General features: G+C 47.6%; 1 protein-coding gene across 1 annotated transcript in view; it reads right to left on the reverse strand.

Annotated features, from left to right (window-relative positions):
• The window catches only part of SGSM1 (small G protein signaling modulator 1), a gene marked incomplete at its 5' end in the record, with an annotated part of 51472 nt that overhangs the window by 22096 nt on the left and 5423 nt on the right, over positions 1-23953 (reverse strand). Inside the window, 8 exon segments of the mRNA XM_055323430.1 lie at positions 2125-2253; positions 6226-6371; positions 8543-8607; positions 10932-11070; positions 12940-13104; positions 18120-18252; positions 18643-18806; positions 19855-19922. Coding sequence (XP_055179405.1) covers positions 2125-2253; positions 6226-6371; positions 8543-8607; positions 10932-11070; positions 12940-13104; positions 18120-18252; positions 18643-18806; positions 19855-19922 — 1009 coding nt within the window.

Consider the following 23953-nt stretch of genomic DNA (forward strand, 5'->3'; position numbering starts at 1 on the left):
TCCTAAGGTAGGCTACAGCATTTATGTGGAAATGAATTATAACCTTTTGTCATATCCTATTTATTTTTATGGTCAGTTTTCCATTGATGGCAGAGATATAAAATATTTATTTATTTATTTTTAAATATATTTTTAAATTTAAATTCAATTTGCCAACATATAACACCCAGTGCTCATCCCATCAAGTGCCCTCCTCAGTGTAAAATATCTTTTTAAATAAACTATACTGGGACACCTGGGTGGCTCAGCGGTTGGGCGCCTGCCTTCAGCTCAGGCCATCATCCCAGGATCCAGGATCAAGTCCCACATCGGGCTCCCAGCGAGGAGGAGTCTGCTTCTCCCTCTGCCTATGTCTCTGCCTCTCTCTCTCAATCTGTGTCTCTCATGAATAAATAAATAAATCTTTAAAAATAAATCAATAAACGATATTCACAGTGAGTCAATTTACTGACAAATATATAATAGCACAGGTGGTACGTGGATATGGAATGTAGAATGCCATGTTTTGAACTTAGTATGAATAAAAAAAATGTAGAATATCTCAATAATTTTTATGTGGATTATACCCTGAAATTATATATATATACCCTGGATTATATCTTCAGGACCTAGGGCTAAGCAAAAATGTTCTTAGACTTGACACCAAAAGCACAATGTATATGAGGAAATATTGATCAACTGAACCTCATCAAAAATTTAGAAATTTGTTTTTGCAGAAGATCTCATTAAGGGAATGAAAAGACAAGACATAGACCAGGAGAAAATATCTGCAAGCCATTTATCCAAAAAAGAAGGAGTATCTAGAATATATAAAGAACTCTCAAATGCAACGGTAAAAACCCAAACAATTCAGCTAGAGAATGGACAAAAGATGTGAACAGACACTTCACCAAAGATACATAGGTGGGAAGTAAGCATGTGCAAAGATGTTTGATATCACTGACTATTTGGGAGATGCAAATTAAAACCACAATGAAATGTCATTTACACCTGCCTGAGTGGCTAACATAAAACATAGCAATGAGACTAAAACCCCAGGGCAGATTCAGGTGTGGATCACTCTAATATTGCTGGCGGGAGTACGAAATGGCTTAGCCACTGCAAAAGCTTCAGTTTCTTCCAAAACTAAGCATTCACAGCGTGTATCCCAGCAATTATACTCCTGAGCACTTAAGGACGACTTATGCTCCCACAAAAACATGAATGTTCACTGTAACTTTATTTGTAATAGTCCAAACTGGGAAACAACCCACCTCTCCACCAACAGGTGGACAGTCAACCTGTGACATACCCAGGTCATGGAAAAGCACAGAACTCTTAGCCATAAGAAGGATAGATTAGGGGATCCCTGGGTGGCTCAGTGGTTTAGCACCTGCCTTCGGCCCAGGGCACGATCCTGGAGTCCCGGGATCGAGTCCCACGTCAGGCTCCTGCATGGAGCCTGCTTCTCCTTCTACCTGTGTCTCTGCCTCTCTCTCTGCATCTCTCATGAATAAATAAAGAAAATTAAAAAAAAAAAGAAGGACAGATTACCAGAGGATTAGGCTGAGTGAAAAAGTCAATCCCAAAAGGTTGTATACTACATTCCACTTACACAACATTGTTGAAATGACAAAATTGCAGGAATGAAGAACAGACTGGCTATTGCCAGGTGTTAGGCTGGGAGGTGTGGCTAACAATAGGGCAACACGAGGACCCTGGTAGCACCGGAGATGTTTAATATGTTGACTGCGGTGGTGATATACAAACCTACACACAGATAGACTCACATGTACAACACACACACACACACACCACACAAATACCAATGCCTTGGTTGATATATTGTATTATAGTTTTATAAGATGCTACCATTGGGAAAAACTGGATAAAGGATACACGAGATCCTTCTGTACTATTACCTGTAAGTATGTGAATCTATAATTATCTCAAAATAAAAATTTAAACAATGGCATCTGGGGCTTGCATTGTATTTCTACTGGAAAGCACCGCTCTAGAGCTTCCTGTTCCCCCACATCCCCGTACCCCATCTTGGTCCAATACAGAACCAGAGCACACCCAGTCCCACAGTACCTGGCTCCTTTTGTTGCCAAAGACCCCCACTGCCCACTGGGGGCAACCAACCTCCTTCCTTTCTGTTTCTGTCATCCCGAACTGGTAGTGGCCTAGGAGGAAGGGCCATACGGCCTTGCGGATCTCTGGCTGGATGCCCCCATAGTAGATGAGGCGTAGCAGCTCCTGCTCCTCATATCTCTGTGGTAAGTGGGAGGAAGTAAAGGGTTTGGTTAACAGAAAACCAGAAGGTGGACTCTGTGACCTGGCAGGCCCACTCCTCAGATCTGGCCTTTAGAGATCATGGTGTGAATAAGCAAAGCCATCTTGGTATCATTTGGGAAAGCCCCCAACTGCCCGCTGATGGGGGAACAATGTATCCCTACATAGGAAAAACCAAGAAAGAGTAGAAAGGACAGGAGGAGCATCCATGAGAACTTACGCAGAAAGATGTCCAAAGTGTAATGTTAAGTGGGAAAAAAAAAGCAAGGTGAAGAACATATCTAGTGTGAGCCCATTTGTTTGCAAAAAAACTCCAAAAGGTCAGTACAGAATGAGTTAACATTTCTACTTAACTTTTAGTCAATTTTGCACATTGTGCTGATATGGCAACATCATCTCAAAATTACTAATCTTGACACACCTCAAAGAAAATTGTTTAAAAGCAAATCAATCCAAAATGAACATTTCCAGCTGGTTCTTCATGCACTAATAACTTCTGTGTACACTAGGATGACTTTAACAACTGTCTGCTGTACTGTCAAATAGACTTGCCCTCTTTTTAAAAATTCATTTTCAGGCAAAGGCTTTGGAGTTATAATTAGTCATGATAGGGGACCAGCAGGTCCTAGCTGTTCATGTGTGTGTGTATGGAAAGTACCAATGAGGGATCCTTGGGTGGCTCAGCGGTTTGGTGCCTGCCTTCGGCCCAGGGCCTGATCCCAGAGACCCGGGATCGAGTCCCATGTCAGGCTCCCTGCATGGAGCCTGCTTCTCCCTGTGCCTGTGTCTCTGCCTCTCTCTCTCTCTCTCTGTCTCTCATGAATAAATAAATAAAATCTTAAAAAAAAAAAGTACCAATGACTGCTGGAAAGCTACTCTGAAAGGAAGTAGGGTTCTGTGTCCTCCTATCTCCTTACTTTACATTCTAAAATTACAAGCATTACTTCACATGTTTTAAAGTAAGCTCTATGTCCAATATGGGACTTGAACTCACAACCCTGAGATCAAGAGTCACATGTTCTACTGACTGGGCTAGCCAGGCGTCCCACTGATTCTACATATTAATGCCCATCTTAGATATACTCAACCATTATGGCAAAACCAACCACTCTTCGTTTTTGTTGGAAATTTTAATTTGTATTCTGCAGACATCCTTGTCAAAGTTGTTTAAAATCAGAGGACTATTGGTGGCTGAGGCTATAAACTCTTCATCAAAAATCCACCTGCTTGGGTCCTGGAGCCCACAGGTAGACTCCATTTCCAGCCTCCCTTGCAGTTAGATGTGGCCATGTGACTAGGTGCTGGCCAATGGGATGTGACAGGATGTGATAGAAGTCATTTCCAAGCCAGAGCTTGAAGAAGCAGGTGTACTCCCTTCAGACTCTGCATTTCCCCTCTGCAACCTAGAGGCAGATGACCATGAGCCCCTGGAGGATCCTGGAGCCACAAGACTGAAAGAAAGACCCCTGAACCTCTGGTGGGAGGACAGATGCTCACTCCAGGAATACCTACCCAGGACTCTTCAGTGAGCAAGAAATACACTCCATGGTGTCAAGCAACTGAAGTAGTGGTGGCCATCTGTTACTGCAGCTCAGGCCACCCTAATACAACAATGCAACCAAGAAGGGTAAAAATACAGCCAGTTTGTGAAAGGACTGTAAAAGCATTAGACAAAAAATATTCATTTTTGGCTACTTTACTTTTTCTTTTTTTTTAATTTTTTTATTTATTTATGATAGAGAGAAAGAGAGAGAGAGAGAGACAGAGAGAGAGAGGCAGAGACACAGGCAGAGGGAGAAGCAGGCTCCATGCACCGGGAGCCCAACGTGGGATTCGATCCCGGGTCGCCAGGATCGCGCCCTGGGCCAAAGGCAGGCGCCAAACCGCTGTGCCACCCAGGGATCCCTACTTTACTTTTTAAACCAATTTGTCCTTAGACTAGTGCCTCTCAAACTGCAGAGCACTAGAAGCATTTGGGGAACTTTCAAAAAATATAAATTCTTGGGCTCCACTCCCAGAGATGCTAAATTAGTAAAGCTGGAGTGGAGCCTAGAAGTCTATAAATCTTTTGAATTCCTCAAGAAATGTGCACTCTCCCAGGCTGCCAGGGATTATGAACATTATGATTTTTTTTTGAGAAAGTAAGCAAGCTAGTGTATCTATTTAAATTTTAAATGCATATCAATCAATTTTATTTCTAGGAATCTACCCTTGAAATAAAAGCACTAGTCAGAATGATATGTGTGTATAAAGATGTCGACTGAAGCATTGTTCAAAGTAATTTTTAAGAGAAGAAAGAGCCCAGATGTCTATCATTAGGGGAATATTTAAATAAATTATGGGCTACTCATCTATGAGGTGCTAAGGATCTAGCATTCAATATTTCACCTAGAGATCTGAAAGACATCTTGGATATAAAATGAAGTTGTTGCTTAAAATACAAATATAATGTCACTTCATTTAAAAAAATAAGAATTATAAATATATCTATGGATGTATAAATCACAGGAAATATATGGCAGGGCCTCTATGTAACTGACATTATCATTAACTCAGCGGATCAGAATGAGAGCACTGTGACAGAAAAAGAAGATATGTAAACAATTTTTGTTCATACACCTGCATTCTTCATTGTTTGAGTTATCACAGTTAAGTAGGCATTCCTTCTGTCGTTTAGAAAAATAGCTATTTTTGGAAAAAAAAAAAAAGTCAAACAACCCTTTTGCTTGTCCAGGTTTGGGAACCAGCTTGTTTTTCCCAAAGTCCTCCAGCATTCCCAAATTAATACACAGAATAGTACCTTTCCCCAGCATGAGGAAGCAGCCTGACCCAGATGCTCCTCAGCTTGGCCCTCCCCAGGACTCGGGTGGGAAGGCACCCAGTGGACTGAGCCACTGCATTCATGTCCCATGTGGAGGAAATAGGTATCTCTTCTGAATGTCTGCTCCTGGCAGTGGTTAAACCAGTGTCTATCAAAATGGCTTCTGGGGATGCCTGGGTGGCTCAGAGGTTGGGCATCTGCCTTTGGCTCGGGTCATGATCCTGGGATTCGGGATCGAGTCCCGCATCTGGCTCCAAGCATGGAGCCTGCTCCTCCCTCTGCCTGTGTCTCTGCCTCTCTCTCTCTCTCTGTGTCTCGCATGAATAAATAAATAAATAAATCCTTTAAAAAAATCACCTTTAAAAAAAAAAAGGATGGTCTTCCACCAGCCATGGGAGGTTCTTTTCCAACAAAGGTCCCTATAGCCCAATTTGAGGGGCTGTTCCATATGCTCTCCCACACCCACGCCGCAGCCCCCCAATTTCTTGAGAGCGACAAGCGTAATCCCCTAGCCAAGGTTCTAGGAAGTTCTACAGGATTCAGAAGAGCTAACTCATCTCATTACCCAAACTATTCGACCATGAACCCTTTTTCAAACATGAACATCTTCCTTGTTAGGGACATTCGGCTTCTAATAAGAAAATCTTAGAAATCTGTCTCCAGGTGAAATATCTAATGGGAGGATTCTCAGGCCCCGAGGCAGAGATGGAAGAGTTCTGGATGGTGGTGGGCTTTTCTCCACCCCACTGCCTCCTCTGACTTAGCTACTTTCATCATTCTAAGTAGTTCAACTGGACTGTAAGTCTCTTCCTGCTGAGGACTCACAGCACCTCCCATAGCACCAAGCATACAGCTGGTGCTTAATAAACGCTTGGTGACAGGTTCATTCTTACTCCTTCCAGGCAAGCATGTGTACCTTCCATCCTCCTTGATCCTCACTCCTACAGGCAGAAGCGGGTTGTGGGTCTTGAACTTTCAAGAAAAGAGGGGCGTTCAAGTTGGGTTTGTAGAACCCAAAGGTGTCATAAGAGCCTTGAGCCCCCACAAGCAGGTGGGTCTACTGCTCAGATGACAAGACGGTCCCCCCACAGGCTCTGCCTCACAGCAGGCCAAGCCAGGCCAATCCTTACTGTGCTGTCCTGAAGGTACTGCTCCCAGATCCTGGCCGTCAGCCCATGCCCAGCATCACAGGGTGAGTCTGGAGACACGATCATGTGATTGACCAGGGCTGACAGGTGGGTCCTCACAGTGGACAGGTGTCTGCAGTAGGCAAGCCCTGGTGGAGGAAGGAAGGAAAAGTGCCATCATCCACCATTCACCCCCTTGCCTTGTCTCACCTGCGATCCTAGTGAACCCTCATGACCTAGAAAAGTTCCATCATCCCTCCCTTCTTGGCAAGGAAGGGGCTCTGAGGGGCAAAATCACTTGTTGAGAGTTGTGTGAGCCTGGGGACATCTAATCACCTTTCTCAGACTGGGCCAGGGTGACATTACCTCCTCTACTGGAAGCCAAGGCATTTAATCTATGGACAGGAGGCAGGGAAGGGGTGGCAGGGAGCCAGTGACCCCACAGGCTCTCTGTGCCTCTGCATGCCTCTAATTCATCCCAAGAGAGGGGAATGGCAGAGGTGGATGACTCTTGTTCAGAGTGCAGTTGGATAAAGAAAGCCCTGGGAGATGCACCCGGTTTGCTTTCAAAGATGGCCCTGCACTCTTGAATAAATGCCCGCCAACCCACCACCCTTCACCTGCTCCGCCCTGGGCACCTGGAGGGCACAGCACCTGGTATACAGGAGGCACTCACCAAATGCCAGCCTGTGTTTGCTCTGACTGTGCCCCCTCCCTCTGGCTCTCCCTTAGCAACTCCCAGAGAGGACCCTGGCCTTCTGGAGCCTGAGGACTCACCCCTGCCAGGAATGAGGGAGAGGAGGGGGAAGAGGTAAAGGAAGGGGAGAAGGGGAAGAAAGAGGGGATAAAGAAGAGATGGGGAGATAGGAGGAAGGAGGGGGAAGGGGAAAGAAAGGGGGGAAAGAGCGAGGAGGGGAAAGGGAGGAGGAGGGAGAAAGATATGGCTAACACTTATACAAGCACATACCACGTGCCAGGGAGCTGCTCAGAGCTCACACACTTAACTCATTAAATTCTCATGACAACCATATGAAACAAGTACTCCTATCTTTTCCATCTTATAGATGGGGAAACTGAGGCACAGGCTGCTGTGTCTCTTGCCCAGGTCACACTGCTAGGAAGTACAGAGTTGGGATTTGAACCCAAGCTGCACAGCCCCAGAACCTGGCCTCTCAACCACCATCAGGGGTGAGTCATTGAATGTGATAATGTTAAGATCCATCTTGACCCCCCCCAACCCTTCCATCAGGAAGCTCTTCCACTTGGGTCCCATAAATACTCATCCCAGGCCTGCTCCACACCAGGCCCTCCACTAGGCAATGGGGAGGGGTGATAACAGAACAGGTAATAACTTTGATCTTGGGAGCTCAGGCTGCCTTGCCTCTCCAGGTGGTTGGGCACACAGTGGGTACTGCTATTCCCCAGGCCCATGTAGTACGTATTAACACTTTCCTGGAATCCATGAAAATACACATGGTATATACCCCCATCTAGGCTGGGAGGCTGGGGAAATAAAATGTGCTAAGAATCAGTATAGTAGAGTAAAAAAACAGCCTTTGTGGTCAGGCAGGCCTAGGCCTGAGTCCCAGCTGTCCCGGATTAGCTGTGTGACCCTGGATAAGTCACTTGCCTCTTTCTGCCTTAGTTTCCTCATATGTTAAATGGAAATCATCAGAATTCCTCTATTTAAGTTTTGATTTTTAACTTCTCCTTACTCTTCTGCTTCTGCCCACAGGTGAGGGGGGAACTGACTTTTACTGAGCATTTTTGATGTGTAATGCTAGGTGCCAGGGGATATATACATGCTTCTCATTTAATTCTGAAAACAGATCCTCTAAGTGGGTACTGGTGATACAATGGCGATTAACTAAACCCCTGCCATTGAGAAGCCCCATCATTTGATGCCCTCTCTTAGCACCCAGAGATAAAATTTATCCCCAATCTTTGGTTGAGGAAGTTGAGCCTCAGGCAAATCCACCAAACTTCACTATAACTAGATGCATCTAGGAAATAGAGGAGCCGAGGTTCACGTGCCAAAGGCAGGCTCCTTCTCCTGATACTGCTGCCTTGTGATAGGGACACCTGGGTGGCTCAGTGGTTGAGCCCATAAGGACACCTGGGTGGCTCAGTGGTTGAGCATCTGCCTTTGGCTCAGGTCACGATCCCGGGGTCCTGGGATAAGTCCCACATCAGGCTTCCAGTGCTTTTCCTTCTGCCTGTGTCTCTGCCTCTCTCTCTGTGTCTCTCATGAATAAATAAATAAAATCTTTTTAAAAAATCACACCCATAGACCACAATGGCGAATAATGTCAATACGCACATCCATAGAAGGCTCTGGAAAGGATCTGGTATTTCATGTTGTCACAGAGAAGCTTCAGGGGAGCTCTGCAGGTGGAGAAAGAGGACACTGAGGAAAGACCACACAGAAACCACGTTTCCTGGAGGAACACAGCTCATTACCTGTAGGGTGCAGGTTAAAACCAGCCAATCAAGGGGACTCTGGAGTACTACTGTTTCCACCCATACTGCCACTTCTCCTATCCAGTTTTGGGGTCACTCTCTCCCCAACTCTCTGTCCCTATGGTTTGGATGGGGCTGATTCTACCCAGTACAGGACTCAGGCTGGAGTCACAGTCATGGGGTAAGAGGTGGTCTTGCGATCCAACCTGAGCCAATGAGAATGAGCCCCAGGATTTTTGCTGGAACCATAGGGAAATACACACTCTTTTCTCTGCTCGGGTTCCTAAACCAGAGGGATGTAGGGCAGTGGCTGCTGGGATCCATTTCTGCCACTGCATAGGAAGGGCCTCCTTGAGAATGAAACCATCACAGAGGCAACCAGAGGCAAGAGCAGAAGAAACAGAAATATCTGTATTGAGCATCTGGAACCAACCATGACTGAAAGTCACTGTACCTCTGGATTTCTCAGTTCTGTTGAGATCTTTTGTGTCTGGACCAGACTGAAGTGGGTTTCTGTCACTTGCAGAAAGAGTTCTGACTTCTAAAGTGACCCAGCTAAACCAAACTGAGCCAAGCTGGACTCAGAGTCTGGCTGACTGCAAAGGAGGTGATGCCTCAGAGCTCCTCCTTGCATGGGAACCTAGGGGGCTGACTTGGCTGAAAGAGAGGGGAGTAAGGCCCCATCAAGGACTGCTGATAGGAGTGTTGTGCATCCTCACAGAGAACAGAGTGGAAGAATATATGCATATTTATTCTCAGGACATGCTAAGGGACACCCAGGAAAGCTCAGGGAGACAGGGAGGAGGCATGGCTAAAGTCCTCCACTTACACACATGGAGGCATTAAACAGTAAAATCAGCCTCACGATGTCTTCAGGTTGGTGGGGCTCAGGCTTGCTCAGTTTACCTAAGAAGAGAACCACACGGATGGCTGCTCTACAGTGGACTTGGCTATGTAAAAGGTGGTGGGCTCCCCATCACTACAGGTGTGTAAAGCAGATGTCATGCGAGGGGATGCTAGGTTAGAACATCGGTTTTCAACAGCCCATGGACCACTAGCCCAAGAATCACTTGGAATTTCTCCAACGTGTGGATTCCTGGGCCCCTCGCAGACCTACTCAACCAGGACCTCTAAGGAAGTTGTCTTGGAACCAGTCATCACCTCTCCCTGGTGATCCTGATGCGCACAAACATGTGAGTCTCTCTGGTTATATCAGTGCTTCTCAAAAGTGCACATATGATCTTAGGATCTTGTTAAATGCAAATTCTGCTTCACTAGGTCTAGCAAGATGGACTGAGAATCCGCCGCCCAGGGATGCTGCTCCAGGTCTGTAGACTATATGCTGAAAGCCAGGCCTTAGATAACTTCAAAAATTTGATGCCAGCTCCCACCCCCTAAGCTCCTGTAGCTGAAGACTGGACCACTCATTGGGCCAGAGGCCCAGCATGGAAAAAGGGATTCCATTCTCTTCAGCCAGGCCAGGTGGGGTCCGTGGGAAACAAGACCAGTCTCATGCATGCATGGAGTAGCCCAGAAGACATACAAGATCTATGCACAAGGAGAGAGGTGACCTGGGGATTTACCTTTATCCAATAAAACAAGAAATGTCACTTACTGAACATTACCAAGTGCCGGTGACCACATGCGGGCCACATCAGATCAGTATCTGATCTGCCCTTACAACAGCTACACAATGCAAGGACTTGTGTCCCCATTTGGTGGAGGAGCAAACTGAGGCGCATGTGGTTGGCATTAAGTAGTATTTCTAGTTTCTGCCTTCCAGGAGCATGAGAGGTCTACATTGCGCAGTCTACTATGGATGGGGTCAGTGAGAGATGAGCAGCGTTTAATTGTTCAGGTGCCCCAGAGCTACCTTTCCCTTTCCCAGTCACTGTTACTGGTAATATTCAAGCTCCATCAGCGCGGACCTTGAATAGAGAGTAAGCAGAGCCTCCAGCTGATCCCTGATAGATACACACATGGTCTGCCCAATAAATCAATCTTTGCCGTACTAAGCCACTGAGATTTTGGGACTGTTTGTTACTGCCACGTAACCTTATTTATCCTAACTGATACATATAAGGAAGCTCTGAAAGCTATGACTTTGCAAGGCCAGAATTTAACCCAGACCTCAATGATTCCATAGCTTATATTCCTCTTCTGAATTCAGTGCTGGACAAGAAATGAGTATCTACAAATCTCTGGCAAATCCTTCCATACCCTCCACCCACAGATTAAGCCCCTCAAACCTCTCATGGTTGCAGCCATTGGATGAGCCACCATCAGCCGAGCCACTCTGTGAACAGGATGAGCAGGAGGATTTCCGGGGACTGGGTTGCCAGAGGGATGGTAGGTTGCTCACAGAGACATCCATCAGGTCCTGGGGGACTGTGGTGGACAGAAGGGATGCAGCAAGAGCCCTGGTTAAGCCTATGTGGGTCACAGAAACCTCATCCCAAAGCAAGCAGCTTGCCCCTAGGCCAGCAGAGACACAGGGGAAGACCCTGAATGTGACAGTCGGAGACAGTGACCCCAATCATGATCTGACCCAGACCTTTGAGCCCACCTGATCCAGTGAAAGCCGCCACCAAGATTTGGGGCCCTCAGCAGATGGGCAGAGCTGATGAGAGCTGTAGAGAAGAAGAGGTGGGGAATGGGGGGCAAGGGGGGGGAGAGAGAGAGAGCCAAGAGCCAAGAAAACAGATCTATCCCAGAGCAGAAGGCCAAGCCTCACCATGTTGTCATTCAAGTGTCCTCATAGGAGGCTGAAAAAAAGGAAGTGGGGCCTGCTGGGGGCTTCTGGGGAGGCTGATGGTCCCGAGTCCCCAGAGATACACTCTCTGGGAGAGAGAATCTTTAGTAGGGAGACAGAAGGGAGCCTAACTCAAGAGATAAGGTAGGGCAACCAAGGGCCAGGGACCCAGTAGAGTTCCTGCTGATGAGGCCACCTGCACTGTACATCATCCTGAGCCATATGGCTGTTCCATCAATGAGTCTCAAACGGGTTGGAGACCCCCACCCAGAATCATGTCCGGGGCTTGTTAAAAAAGCCATATGCCTGTATCTCACCCATGACCTATTTCATTAAAACCTCCTCGAGATATAGCCCTTAAATCTGTATATAAAAAAACAATTTTGGTAACAGCAGCCACGTTCAAGAACCAAGAGGTCATGACTCATCTCCTAACACAGATATTGGTGATTCCTGATGATGCAGCTCCTAAGACATAGCACTTAGAGTTTCCCTCACTGCCTTACTTTCCAGCTCCATGGAAACCACTGCATCTGCAGGGCTGCAGGACAAACAGAGCAGTGACTCAGACATTACAATTTCTGTGGTTCACTTCCTGGCCTCTTGGCAATTCCAGACAGGTGCAAAAATTTTATTTTCTCTAGAAAGAACAGGGCTCGGGAAACGGAGCTTCTGTCAAAGGCCAGGCAGTAAACATTATAGGGTTTGTGAGCCATTTGGCCATGATCATAATCACTCAACTTTGCCATCATAGTGCTAAAACAGCCATGCACAACATACAGACACATGAGCATGGGGATTTTCCAATAGAACTTGATGGACACTGAAATCTGACTTTCATATCTTTTTCACGTCACAAATATTACTTTTTTTTTTCGATCGTTAAAAAACGTAAGAACAAAAAAATAAAAATAAAATAAAAATAAAAAAATAAAAAACGTAAGAACAATTCTTAGCTCATGGGTTGCACAGAATGAGGCTGGCTCCAGCCATGGGACCTTGTTTGCCAAGCCCTACCCTAGAAGGTTAATCAGGGTGCACATGTATTCCATGGGCTGTGCCCTGTCAAGGATGACTGGTAATTCCTGGCCTCTTCCCCTGGCTACAAGGCAGAGGAAACTGAGGTGCAGAAAGCAGAAAGGTGCAGTGCAGAAAGCTCCTCCCCAAACTCACTGCTGAGCTGGCCAAGAAAGATCACTGAGTTCCTGCAAAATGTTCTAGAGAAGCATCCCCAGGTCTCCGCCAATCTCAGGGAAGCACTGATCAGTTTCAGCAAGGCGTGGCAAGGATGCCTCCACCCCAGGCCCTCACACTTCACATCACCAGTGGACCGCTTCACTATGGATCTCACAACACTCCAAGCTGCATCCTGCAACGTGGAGGCTGGAAGCGTGAGGGCACCAGTTTGTCTCCTCTTCCCTTGCCCTTGGGACAAAGACTCAAATGACAACATGGCAAAGGGGGCCAGCACCCAGCTCCAGGGGTGGGAGTAGCCCAGACATTACTGGGGAGCTGCTGCCTCAGGTCCGGCACGGGGAAGGTGGTGTCCCATTTGGCTCGCACCCACCGACCACCCCGGGCCACCACCAGCATGGACCGGCCAGCAGGAACCACCATCCAGGCAGGGCGCACGGAGACGGGGGCAGTGCTGCCCAGGGGATCAGGAGCAACTTGAAACAGAAAAACAAACAGAATGTCTGCGGTGAGCTGACACAGCCAAGGAACCCACTCCTCGGGCCTTTACCTCTCCCTTGCCAGGCTCCGCACAGCTCCCATGTATTATGTTGGCTTCGAGGAAGAAAGAATATTGATGTTTGTAAAATGCCCTACTATGTACTGGCTGCTGTGCAGGCATGGGACTGCTCTATCATGCTTAATGACCCTGTAGGGGATGCATCTCTTCTCCCATCCTGCAGAGTGGAAACTGAGGCTCAGAATGACAGTGGTGCTTAACCACCTACAGCCCCAGTGGGTGGTAACTGGCATAACAGCTCTTTCTGACCAAGGTCCCCCTACTCTTTCTGCTAATGACAGCTATTACGCACTGAGCCCAAGTACTATTATTATCTTTTTTTTTTTACAGATTTGTGAACTGAGGCACAGATGTGAGCATCATGCCCAAGACTACCCAGTGAACACATGGTGGAGCTGGGATTCCAATTCAGTGGGGAATCGGACCCTATTCATACTCTCAACTGATTCCCCCCAACATCACCCATGCTCTATTTAGACCACCAGGTCTCAAGTGGGGCAATTTTAGCTCCTCAAGAACATTCGGTGATGTCTGGAGACGTTTTTTGTCGTCACAACCTGGGAATTCGCTAGATGCTGCTGGCATCTATCTAGTGGGTAGAGGCCAGGGATGCTGCTCACCATCCTATAATGCACAAGACATCCCCCCCTCCACTAAACACAATTCTTCACAGTCCAAAATGTCAACCCTGCCCTAGACCAGCTCTATTTCATAGGAATCCAACCTGAGCCACATGCTTAATTTAGAAGTTTCTAGTAGCCACTAAAGGGGGGGGGCAAAGAAACAGATGGAATCAATTTCAACAATATATTCTGTTTAGCCCAGTATATCCATAGTGTTACCATTTCAACATATAGTCAATACAAACTTACTGAATGAGATATTTTACATTTTTTTGTTACTGCTCTAAGACTTCAGAATCCAGAGTATCTTTTACACTTCCTGCACATTTTCATGCGAACTAGCTGCATTTCGGGAATCCCTGGGTGGCTCAGCGGTTTAGTACCTGCCTTCGGCCCAGGGCATGATCCTGGAGTCCCAGGATCGAGTCCCATGTCAGGCTCCCTGCATGGAGCCTGCTTCTCCCTCTGCCTGTGTCTCTGTCTGTGTGTCTTTCATGAATAAATAAATAAAATCTTAAAAAAAAAAAAAGAACTAGCTGCATTTCAAGTGCTTGGGAGTCACATGCGGCTCACACCCACCACGCCAGATGGTACAGGCTGTCTCAGCAATACAGGAGTCTGAAAATGCCCTCCTCTGACTCTGAACCTGTCTCAGTGTTTCAGAACTTGTCTCTGCTTTCTCTGTGCATGAAGACACAGAGGTGGTAGAGACAGAGGCAAGAGGACACCCAAACGGGGTTTAGAACTATTTATGACCATATCATCCCTCCTGCAGGGCCAAACTCTTCTCTCTTATTACTTGAGACAGGCATCTGCAAACTTTTTCTATAAAGGGCCAGAGAGTAAATATTTTTGGCTTTGTGGGCCATATGGTCTCTGTCACAACAATCCCACTCTGCTGCCATGGTGTAAAAGCAGCCACACATAACATGGATATGAATGGGCATGGCTGTGTTCCAATAAAACTTTATTTACAAAAATAGGCAGTAGGCCGAATTTGGACCACAGGAAGGAGTCTGCCCATTTCTGAGGTAGGGACTTCTTCAGAAAGGGCTTCATTGTTCCCAAAGATGTAAACCATACATGATTGTTTCAGATCTGTGAGGCTCAGGCCCCTTAAAAATATCAACCAAGGATGGGAGCGACATTTCCATGTGAGCTGAATCTGAGCTTGGGGATAAAGCAGGGGCAACCACAATATCTCCTCATCCTGGTCAAAACAATCTGCAAGGAGGGTCTGTGAGAGGCACAAGCTCTGGAGCCAGGGCACTGGAGTTCAAATTCCAACCACACCGAGGATTAGCTATACAACTCTGGACCAGTTTCTTACCCTTTCTGTGCCTCAGTTTCCTCTTCTGATAAACGAGGGTTGGTGATGACATTGGTACCCGCCTTGGAGGGCCGTAGTGAGGATTAAATTAGTTACAACATTGGAGAGGCAAAGGCAGGCCTGGCACACAGTGGCATCTGCTCATGGTACCTACTACTGCTCATTGACAAGCATTTTGCATTACGTGTCTGACACATCATCACACTGACTCCTCAGAATAGGATCCTGGGTGGGAAGTGCTGTTCTTCCCATTTTACAGACAAGAAAATAAGGCCTGGAGTCATTGGCCATGCTGCAGTGGCAGAGGTGAACGTGCTGATATGTGCTTTTCTCAACTGGGGGCAATTTTGCTACATGACACTTGGCAGTGTCCGGAGATATTTCTGGGTGTCACAACTTGGTGGCAGGGGTGGTGGCAGATTTGCTACTTGGCAGTGAGTTAGGGGAGATGAGGGAAGCTGCTCAACATCCTATAATGCATGTGATGTCCCCCTCCCCAAACAATCACTATCAATTATTCCATCTAAAATGTCAGTAAGGGGGATCCCTGGGTGGCTCAGCGGTTTAGTGCCTGCCTTTGGCCCGGGGCGTGATTCCGTAGTCCCAAGATTGAGTCCCACATGAGGCTCCCTGCATGGAGCCTGCTTCTTCCTCTGCCTGTGTCTCTGCCCCTCTCTCTCTCTCTCTCTCTCTGTCTCTCATGAATAACTAAATAAAAATATTTTAAAAAATAAATTTATAAAAAAATAAATAAAATGTCAGTAAGGGGACGCCTGGGTGGCTCAGCGGTTGAGCATCTGCCTTTGGCTTAGGGAGTGATCCCAGAGTCCCAAGATTGAGTCCTGCATCAGGCTTCCTGCATGGAGCCTGCTTTTCCCTCTACCTGTGTCTCTGACCCCCCCCCCCTTTCATGAATAAATAAATAAAATCTTTAAAAAAATAAAATGTCAGTAGGGCTACAATTGAGAAGCTTTGTTCCAAATAAACTGAGCTCATTGGGGTTTCTTCAGAAGCAGACAAGAATTCAAGTTCCAGCAGTTCTTTTGGGAGATGTTCCCAAGGAGCACTGATAAAAGATGGGTGAAGAGACACAAGAAGGCAGAACAAACGGTTACTACTCAGGTTGCCGCCATGCGCAACTGGTGCTTGATTTCCTGGGGTACCTCAGGAGATGCGTAGAGCACAAAGGTCTGAGCTTTCTCATCAGGGTAGCGGGTGAGGGAGCTGGGGCATTTATTTTTATTTTTATTTTTTTGTTTTTTAAAGATTTTATTTATTTATTCATGAGAGACACACAGAGAGAGGCAGAGACACAGGCAGAGGGAGAAGCAGGTTCCCTGTGAAGGGCCTGATACAGGACTCGATCCCAGGACCCCAGATTATGCCCTGAGTCAAAGGCAGATACTCAACCACTGAGCCATCCAGGTGCCCCAACCCAGGGCATTTATACATCAATTCTTGTCAGTTCTTGGTTGAGGGATGTTCCATGGAGACACTGATTCTCTGACACCTCTGCCCTGCCCCACCCATAGGCAGAAGGGACCCTCAGGCAGAGAGACTCTAAGAATGGGAGCTGGCAACAGAGGGGCATGCACAGAGGGGCGTGGGTGGGTACAGTCTGCGTCTGTTCTCCTGGCACATGCAGAGCCACAGCACACTAACATGGACAGTCCCCAAATAAGTAAGACATCCAGCACCCAGCCTGGTTCCCAGCAAAAGCCTACACATTATTTGTTGGATGAGTTCCTGTGGAGAGAATTTCCTGGGAAGGCAGGCCTGGGGTATCTGGCCCCTCTGATCAATCAGCTCTCTGGAAGGGCTGTGAAAGTCATAGTACAGCCAAGAGTCTGTGACAGCTCCAGGCCCTGCTCTTGGGTAGGAAGAGATGTAATCATGAATGCTTCAGGATACTCTATGGATCTCGACGACACAGAAACATGAGGCTTTGATCCTAACTGGCCCACTGAAGGAATGAATATGAGGCTAACCCAAGAAACGTAAGACCTTACTTACCACCAAGCCTGCCCCACATCCCAGATCCAATTCAGCAGTGGACGAGAGCCAGAGCATGAAGTGGCCTGGCATGATTGGTCCACCTTTGCCAGGGAAAGATATCTGCTTTCAAAAGAGCCTCTTGTGACCCAGCTGTGGTCACTAAAGCACAGGTAGGCTCAGAGCCATTACCCATCAAGTGGAACACAGCCACCCAAGGTTAAATAAAATGGGGTATACAGAAGGAAACTACAACTCAATATTGAGTTGTTGAACAGACATCCATACAGTGCTTAATAAATGCCAGGGCTCTTTCAGAGAACTTTTCAAACATTAGAATCTTCAAAATAACCCCATAGTAATGATGATAGTGAGAGTAACTATCTGCATTAACCAAGCATCTACATCACGGCAGCCACCGTGCAAAGTGCTGGACATACATTAGGGACTCGTGTGCTAGTGCCTGGTGCTTTGTTTCCCCTCTGCTGTTTTCACTGTCATTTACTGAGGACCGACTGTATGCGAGACTTTATTCTACAGACTTTATGTTGATTACCTCTTTATCCCATGAATCTTGACATGAGCAATAGTATAACAACGGCTAATATTTATATATTCTGTGCCAAGAGCCTTATCTCATTTAATCCTCCTATGACACAGGTGCTGTGAACATCTCCATTTTGCAGATAAGGAAACCAAGACACAGAGGGCGAAGGGACTTACCCCAGTTCAACCAGGATTCCAGAGCACACTGCCACTCCCCAATGCCACTTTCTGCTCAGGTGCATCTTTATTAAGCTAGGTAGCACATAGTTCTCATTTGGGGGGAAAACCGAGATACCAGATTCCTGGTTTCAGGTCCCCCACCACCCCAGCCCCGCTGGCCTCAGAGTCCAGACTACTTGTCTTCTAATTCCAAACACCTGGAGTCATTCTCATGATCTGCTAACAGGTGGATCCCAGGAGCTCAGAGACAAGGCAGCTTACCGAATTCAGACTGCATGCCAGGGTAGATGATCCTGAACACATAATCTGTGGCCTCGTCATCTTCCTTGTCTGAAGACGTGGACTCAGCAGAACCCTGAGGGCTTCGCTTGCGCAGTTTGGGAAACACTTTGCCCTGAAAGAACGTGTTCCGTTGCACCATCCTTGGGATACACCCGTCTCCACAATCTGCACAGCTTGAGGGTTTCAGTGGGGTGTGTATGTGCCCATGAAGCCATGCAAGGACCCACAGGCAAGAATGACTATACCCCCAGGCACCTGGGTGGCTCAGTTGGTTAAGCATCTGACTCTTGATTCAGCTCTGGTCATGATCTCAGGATCGTTAGATCGAGCCCTGAGTTTTGGGCACAGACACTTGGTGTGGAGCCTACTTGGGATTCTCCTTCTCGCCACCCCCCACTCTACGTGCACATGTGCACCTTCACTTTCTCTCTCAAAAATAGAATGACCACTCCCCATGGCTGACCCATACCCCAGCCTCCCTGGGTCCCCCAGGATCACTCACCTTCCCCCGCTGAGACCAGAGTGGAGGGTCCAGCTGCCCATGAGGGAGCAGCCCATTTTCTAGGCATGAAAGGAACTGCAGGAGGTGCCCTCCCTTGGGGAAGCGGAAGGGCGGCCTCTGGATCCCATCCTGGCTGACCAACACCACTGTCCCGCCGCTGTCCACTGCCACCACAACCCAGCCAGAGAAGACCCAGTGGGAAGTCACTATGAGGTATGGCGATGGGGCCCTCCCAGCAAACACATCCCCCCAGGCATGCCAAGCTAGACCCATGGATCTCCTCCAAGCTCTGGGAAAGACCTGGGCAGAAGGTCAGGGACTGTTTTAACCTCTCCTGAGCCTCTTCCATCCTACGTGCCACGGAGTGTGGCTAGCTAGCTTCTGTGAAGTCACCCACCAAAGGGAAATGAGGCCCACAAACATCCAATGCCTCCCAAGCACCCTCTATGAATTAACCTGACCTATTCTTGTATGGAGGCTTTCAGACCTATTCCTTCTCAGGGCAGTAGCTGACTTGCTGGCACATACTGAGCACTTACTGTATGTAAACAAAGCACTTTTAAGGCAGTGTCTTATTGGAATCCTCAAAACAGCTCTATGAGGTAGATCTATTATTGTCTATTTTACAAATGATGAAACCAAGGCTCAGAGAGGCTATGTAACTTGCCCAGAGCCACATAGGGCTTGGATAGACCCAAGTAGGGCTTGGATCTGTCTCATTAAATACGCTTAATGTTTTATGCCTTGATGGGGCACAGATCTCTTGCTTTCTACAGCAGGATGGTCTTCTACTTGTTCTGAACATACCTGCTTTGAGCTTTCAAGGAGAAATCTAGTTATTAATCCCAGATCTCCAGAGCACCGGCATTGGAATGACAAAGACCTGATTTTGAGCCCAAACTCTGGAGCTTAACAAGCTGTGTGACTTTGTGCCAAGCTGTTTAGAGCCCTGCTTGGCACATCATAAGTGCTCAATTAGGTGTCAGCAACTAACACCATGGGATTGATGCAGAGGCCTTAACATATGTCATATGTTTACAATAATGCCATGAAAAGGTGCTATTGTGATTCCACTTTACAGATAGGGAACTGAGGCTCAGAAGGGAGAAGTCACTTGTTTGAGGCCGTGCAAGTAGTAAGGAGGTGCGGCTGTGCAGGGGAGCCAGGAGAACACCCCAGCCCCATGCTCCCCCCACCCTCCGCAGTCCCTACCTTGCTGGTGGCAGTGCAGGTACACAATCTCTTCCAGGCGGATGGTCATGGCATAGTCCCAGTAGACGCTGGAAGGGGAGGGATGGTTAGGTCCACAGGATGCTGGCTCTTGGGGAAGGGCTCAGGAGGCCAGAAGACCACACCCATGGGTTCCTGCACCCTTCTCGCTAGGAACCATCTGTCCCCAACACTGGTATTCCAGGCTTCTCAGAATCTACCTCCCCTTCTTCTGGTCCCAGCACCCCACTTTTCTAAGGAACACTCTTTCTTACCCCCAGTCCATGTGACTGAGGCTAACCCCACCCAACCTCTAAGCCACGATTCCAGGAATGGCCATCTGACGCTGGCCTGGCTGCTCAGCATATTCCACCGTTCTAGCCACAGTAATTGGCTCAGGGATGGCCCCCAGCCCAAGCAGAACCAGGGAGGCTCAATTGTTGGATTTATGTTAGAATAAACTGGGAAAAAGATGCTCCTTTCTGCTAGGGGAGTAAGGGCAAAGATGATAGAAATGGAGGGAGCCATGGCAAGAAAAGCCTGCCTGATGATGGTGTCAACAGGCAGGAAAGCAGAACCAAGAGATGGAAAGAGTTCAGGTCCTCATCATTTGAGTCCCTGGATCCAGCCATGCCTGAAGCCACTACTCCCAGAATTTTTCAGCTCATGGGAGCCAGTGTCTAAGTCAACCTGAGTTTGGTTTCCTGTCACCGGTATCTAAGAGTCTTGACTCAGACCCCAACACCAGGCCACCGTGAATCCATGTGGTTAGAAGAGCCACTCAACAGCCTTGACTTCACAGGTCCTAGCAGCATGACTTATGAAGGCCTCTATGAGTCTCAGTTTCCTCCTCTGTAAAATGGGGGTGATGATTATCCACCATATAGCACTGCTGTGCTGATTATATGGAATCATGTATTTGAAGGGCTCGGTGCTGATACATAAAAAAAGTCCTTGGTTAATGGTCTCTGTGCTTACATACTTAAGGTTTTCCCTTTCTAGCTCAAAGGCCACTGCACTCCCTAAACAGATCGTTTTTCCCCCAGAACACCATGGAGGTGGGGCTCAGAGAAACCAGGGCTTTGTAGCAGTCAGGAGAAGGCATTGCACAGGTGTCCTTCAGATCCTGCTGTAGGGAGCAGAGCTGACCAACAGCTTCAGAGGCTGCTCCCCACGTCCCCAGATCCACCATGTTTGCACCAAGGCCATGCTTCTCTTGGGCTGCTCTCAGCCAGGACTGAGCACATGGGAGTGCCAGTGTGCGTCTGTTCCTCCAGGATGGGACAGAGGTGGGGTGGGGGGGCTCCTCTTATGGCCAGGTTTAGCCCAGGGACTCCCAATTGGTCTGGCTGAACACTCTAAGAACTGCAGTGTCTGAGACTCTTCCTACCCCTTCTTTCTTTCCTCTCCCTGTTCAGAGAGGTCAGACCAGGTTCATGGTCACTCATATAAGGTGCCACTCACACTACATCTCTCTTGCATGTCTGTCGGCATCTGTTTCTTGATGGACCCGAACCAACACAGGCTTTAAGGTCAGACTTCAAACCCCACTTCCACCAACTATACTGAATCAGTCCCCTCTCCTCTATGGGCCTCAGTTTTCCTAGCTGTCACATGAGGACATTGGAACAGAAGCTCCCTAAGGGACCTTCCTGCACTGGTCTGCACTAGTCAGCCTTGCCAGGATCCGTGTGGTGAACGTTCTTGGAGGGCAGCCAAGCACACAAGTGTGTTCAGAGGAGCAGCTTCTGCAGAGTCCCTCACATGGGAGTCTTGGCCAGGTGGTCCTTCTCTGGGCTCCCACACTGTGCTCATCACCTAGGTAGGGCTGCAATTGCCTGTTTTCTCCGGTCTTCCCGAGAGGTGCTGAACTGGACAGCAACTGGGCTTTTCGTTCATTTCTACAAGATGTTCAGAGAGTATTTAGTAGGAGGAAATGCTAAATGCAGAGCAACTTTCCAACTACCACCAGACACCAAGCGGAGGAGCTGTGGCCACAGTCCCTTTGGAGCTGTGTAACTTGACACCAACCTCCAGGTTCCAGCCTCCCTGCTAAGAGCTTTACCCTGCATCTTATCTTTTCTTTTCTTTCTTTCTTTCTTTCTTTTTCTTTCTTTCTTTCTTTCTTTCTTTCTTTCTTTCTTTCTTTCTTTCTTTCTTTCTTTCTCTTTCTTTCTTTCTTTTTTCTCCTTCCTTTTTTTTTTTTTATAAATTAATTTTTATTGGTGTTCAATTTACCAACATACAGAATAACACCCAGTGCTCATCCCGTCAAGTGTCCTGGAGATCGAGGATCAAGTTCCACATCGGGCTCCTGCAGGGGGCCTGCTTCTCCCTTTGCCTGTGTCTCTGTCGACCCCCCCTCCCCCGTCATGACTAAATAAATAAGTAAAGAAGGAAGGAAGGAAGGAAGGAAGGAAGGAAGGAAGGAAGGAGAAAAAAGGGTGACGGGCACGGAGGGGGACACTTTTTTCTCCTTCCTTCCTTCCTTCCTTCCTTCCTTCCTTCCTTCCTTCCTTCTTTACTTATTTATTTAGTCATGACGGGGGAGGGGGGGTCGACAGAGACACAGGCAAAGGGAGAAGCAGGCCCCCTGCAGGAGCCCGATGTGGAACTTGATCCTCGATCTCCAGGATCATACCCTGGGCTGAAGGCGGCACTAAACCGCTGGGCTACCAGGGCTGCCCTACCCTGTATTTTCTTATTGACTCTTGCCTGTATGTCTGTTTGGAGGTTCTGTGACCACATCCCCATTTTACATCAGATGAACAAACTGAGGCTCTGGGAGGTGAAGCTGACTGTCCAAGATCACTTGACTGGGAATGAGCAAAAGCTGGACTTCTGTTTCCATTTTACATGTTTTAATAGCTTCCTAGGGACAGCTGGGTGGTTCAGTGGTTGAGTGTCTGCCTTCAGCTCAGGGTGTGGTCCTGGGGTCCTGGGATTGAGTCCCACATCGGGCTCCCTGCATGGGGCCTGCTTCTCCCTCTGCCTGTGACTCTGCTTCTCTCTCTAGGTCTCTCATGAATAAATAAATAAAATCTTAAAAAAAAAAAAAAAACAGCTTCCTAGAGTAGAACTGCTGGGTCACATGGTAAGGGTAGGTCATAAGAAGCTTCCATGTGTATTATGCAGCAAATAAAAATGATGCTATTAAAAAAAAAGAAAGAAAGAAAGGAAAGGAAACTTCCAGACTTGTTTGTGACGTGGTTGTACCATCAGCGGGGTGGGGGGGGATGGGCAGTTCCAGCTGCTGCTCCACATGGCAGGGCTGACATCTGAGCCAAGCACAGCTTGATTCTTGAACCCAAATAATGACTCTTTGGTGATATTTCCTCACCTATCCTAGGAAAGTCGGCTGAGGAGTTCTGATCTTGGTTGTACAAGAAGGGTGCTGGCTGGGACAAGAGAAGAGGTACTGAAGCTCCTTAGATAAAGACCACATCCCTTCTCTTCATTGTCTCTTGGTCCCTAAAGAGACACTGGAGCCCCTGGGCACTCCCATTTCCTACACGCTAACTTCCATGTTTCTGACCCCCACTTTTTTCTCTTTCACTGAGCTCTGGGTTCCAGGCAGGAATAACAAAGATAGATAGGGGTTCAGAGCCCAGGGCTGGGGAAGTCTCAGAGCAGTGACCTTGAAAGTGCAGACTCAGCTGGAATCAAAGATCGATGTGCCTAGGATGTGCCTATTCACAGAAGAAAAGATGATGCAGAAAGAGAGTCCCTAGTGATCTGAGTTGGAGGGAGTCGGCAGGGGGCAGCTGCTGGGCAATCATTTGATTCAAGCCTTCTCCAAAACATTAGCATTAAAAGTTTCTGCCCATATAACCCTGGGCTTAAGTCCAACCAACAAGCAGGGTCCATGGACTGTGATGTTTGACAGGAGACACTTCCATGTATGGGTAACCCCTGCAAACCCTTTGGGAATCCTTTAAGTTCTGGGGAGGTCACTTGTCCAGCCCCCTCATTTGATAGAAGCTGGGGAACTGGGACACCTGGGTGGCTCAGGTGGTTGAGCATCTGCCTTTGACTCAGGGTATGATCCTGGGATCTGGAATCAAGTCCCACATGGGGCTCCTTGCAGGGAGCCTGCTTCTCC

This window comes from Nyctereutes procyonoides, unplaced genomic scaffold, assembly GCF_905146905.1.
Source record: "Nyctereutes procyonoides isolate TBG_1078 unplaced genomic scaffold, NYPRO_anot_genome, whole genome shotgun sequence".
NCBI lineage: Eukaryota > Metazoa > Chordata > Mammalia > Carnivora > Canidae > Nyctereutes > Nyctereutes procyonoides.